This window comes from Seriola lalandi, unplaced genomic scaffold (genome assembly GCF_002814215.2).
Source record: "Seriola lalandi dorsalis isolate HSWRI2012SDOR001 ecotype SW California unplaced genomic scaffold, Sedor1 jcf7180002000499, whole genome shotgun sequence".
In the NCBI taxonomy this organism is placed as follows: domain Eukaryota; kingdom Metazoa; phylum Chordata; class Actinopteri; order Carangiformes; family Carangidae; genus Seriola; species Seriola lalandi.
The window spans coordinates 1-1999 of NW_019471158.1; the positions used below are offsets into that span (position 1 = coordinate 1).

General features: G+C 40.2%; 1 protein-coding gene across 1 annotated transcript; it reads left to right on the top strand.

Moving 5' to 3' along the window:
* The first annotated feature begins 126 nt into the window (after positions 1 to 126).
* Positions 127 to 1629, top strand: LOC111662293 (CAP-Gly domain-containing linker protein 3-like). The gene is made up of 3 exons (XM_023416104.2): positions 127 to 271; positions 537 to 776; positions 1397 to 1629. The coding sequence occupies exons 1-3, from the start codon at positions 141 to 143 to the stop codon at positions 1452 to 1454; spliced, it is 429 nt and encodes a 142-aa protein (XP_023271872.1). The 5' UTR covers positions 127 to 140; the 3' UTR covers positions 1455 to 1629.
* Positions 1630 to 1999: the final 370 nt, after the last annotated feature.

The window sequence follows — 1999 nt, forward strand, 5'->3', positions numbered from 1 at the left end:
GGAGTGGACAATGGAGATGTGTTTGAGGAGTGCTCAAGTAAATGACAATAATATTCCTACGTTTTCATATGTGCAAGCCTTTGAATTTAACAATGATCCTGAGTGCTATTTTCTAATGAACAGGTGGTCTCTCAAGACAGATGTACCCAAACAGAGGGTCTGAGGTGTCATCAAGAGGTGACACCTGTGCCAGCAGTTTGTCAGGCAGCCAGTTCTCCTCATCTTCAGCACTGAGCTCAAGAACTGCCTCCTCCTCATCTTCAGCCACTAGGTACAGCATGTGTGTATGGCAAATATGAGGCTACAACCAGCAGCTGGTTGACTTAACTTAGCACAAAGACAGGAAACAGGGGGTATAAGCCAGAGTGGCTCTGTCCAAAGGGACACCACCACGCTGGTTTAGACATTTAGTAAAAGAAAAATCACCCTATATATATGATGTATCACAGATGTTCCTAAAGCTGACAATTAATGTAGAATTGTCCATATCATCCCAATCTTTGTTGTACCACTGACTGAACTGTCTGATCATTCAGTGTGAGATCATGGAGGACATCCTACGGGCCTCAGCGGGTTTTTATCCCCCACTCCCCCATGGACCTGCAGATAGGTCACCGGGTCAGGATCATGCTGCCATCTGGACGGATCAGTACAGGAACAATTCGTTTCCTGGGCCACCTGCAGGGGGAGGCAGATCTCCACCTTGGGGTGGAGCTGCAGACACCCGATCATGGATTGCATGATGGCAGCCACAGGGGACACAGCTACTTTGAATGGTAACTGATCTCATTTCTTTACCGTGTGATCAAAAGCAACATGTGGCTTCTCAGTGTGTCTCAGGATGAGCAACCTGACATTTACAGCTGTAGTGGGATTCCAGTCACTGCGGCCTTACTGGGATAATTTTAACTCAAATGCTTCATAGAAACCTTACAAATCTCTTTTAAATGTGTGCTTTGGAAGTTGCTATTGTTCCAATTATAAATCACAACAGATTTATGCAGAACACTAAAACATTAACTTTTGGCCTCTGCAATCCAGCTGATATTACAGTATGATTCCTAAAGCATGAGTTAAATACATAAAATTGCATGCTAGGGTTTCTGTGAATATAGACACAACACTACTGTCCTTAGGTATTTAACAGTCAAACAACGCCTCTAGACATACTTGAGCAAATGTGCACTTGAGTCACAGAGTTGAATATGCAAATAAGGCTGCGGTCAATTTGGGAAGCTCAAATTATAGCATGAAGTGTGAATTTCAGATGTGAGATGTGAACTCATTTGCCTACAGCAATAACTTTTGTGGGTGGAAACTTTTTTATTTTTTTATTTTCTTGTTTTCAGTTTATTTATTCAGTTTCAATTTTTAATTTAATTTCTGTCCTTTGCAGCAAGCCTGGATATGGTGCCTTTGTACCATTCCACAAACTCCTGATGGCCTGGGAATGACAAACATACATGTATCATGCTGCCCATGTAAAAGAGAACTAACTGAATGAAGAACAACACCCACAGTCATGGATCTGATACCTTATTGTAATTAGGTACATTTTTGTATCATGCATAAAAATATGTCTGTGTCCTGCATGTGACAAAATGTCAATTTAATTGATATTCAAAATAAAAATATAACTTCAACAAACATAGTTCAAAAGCACTTTATGAAGCCTGGGCACAGTAAAGTTAAGAGTTGCAGAATGTTATTGCTGTTCTTTCTTTGAGCAAGGTCAAGTTTAAGTCTACCCACAAAACAAGCAAAAAAAGTATCTTATAGTCTAACAGTGAAAAGCAGAATTTCAAGCACAACATCAGGCTTGGTTGAAAAAACAAACTTAAAGGGCGGTATTAAAAACATGCAGAGCACTGTGAACAAAAACATTTTTCTTCTTGCTCTGAGTGACACTCAAATATTAGCCAAAAGGGATTTTCACTCCAAGTAAATATGAGAATGACTCTAAGCACATCTGTCAAACATAGCACAATACGATCTGACT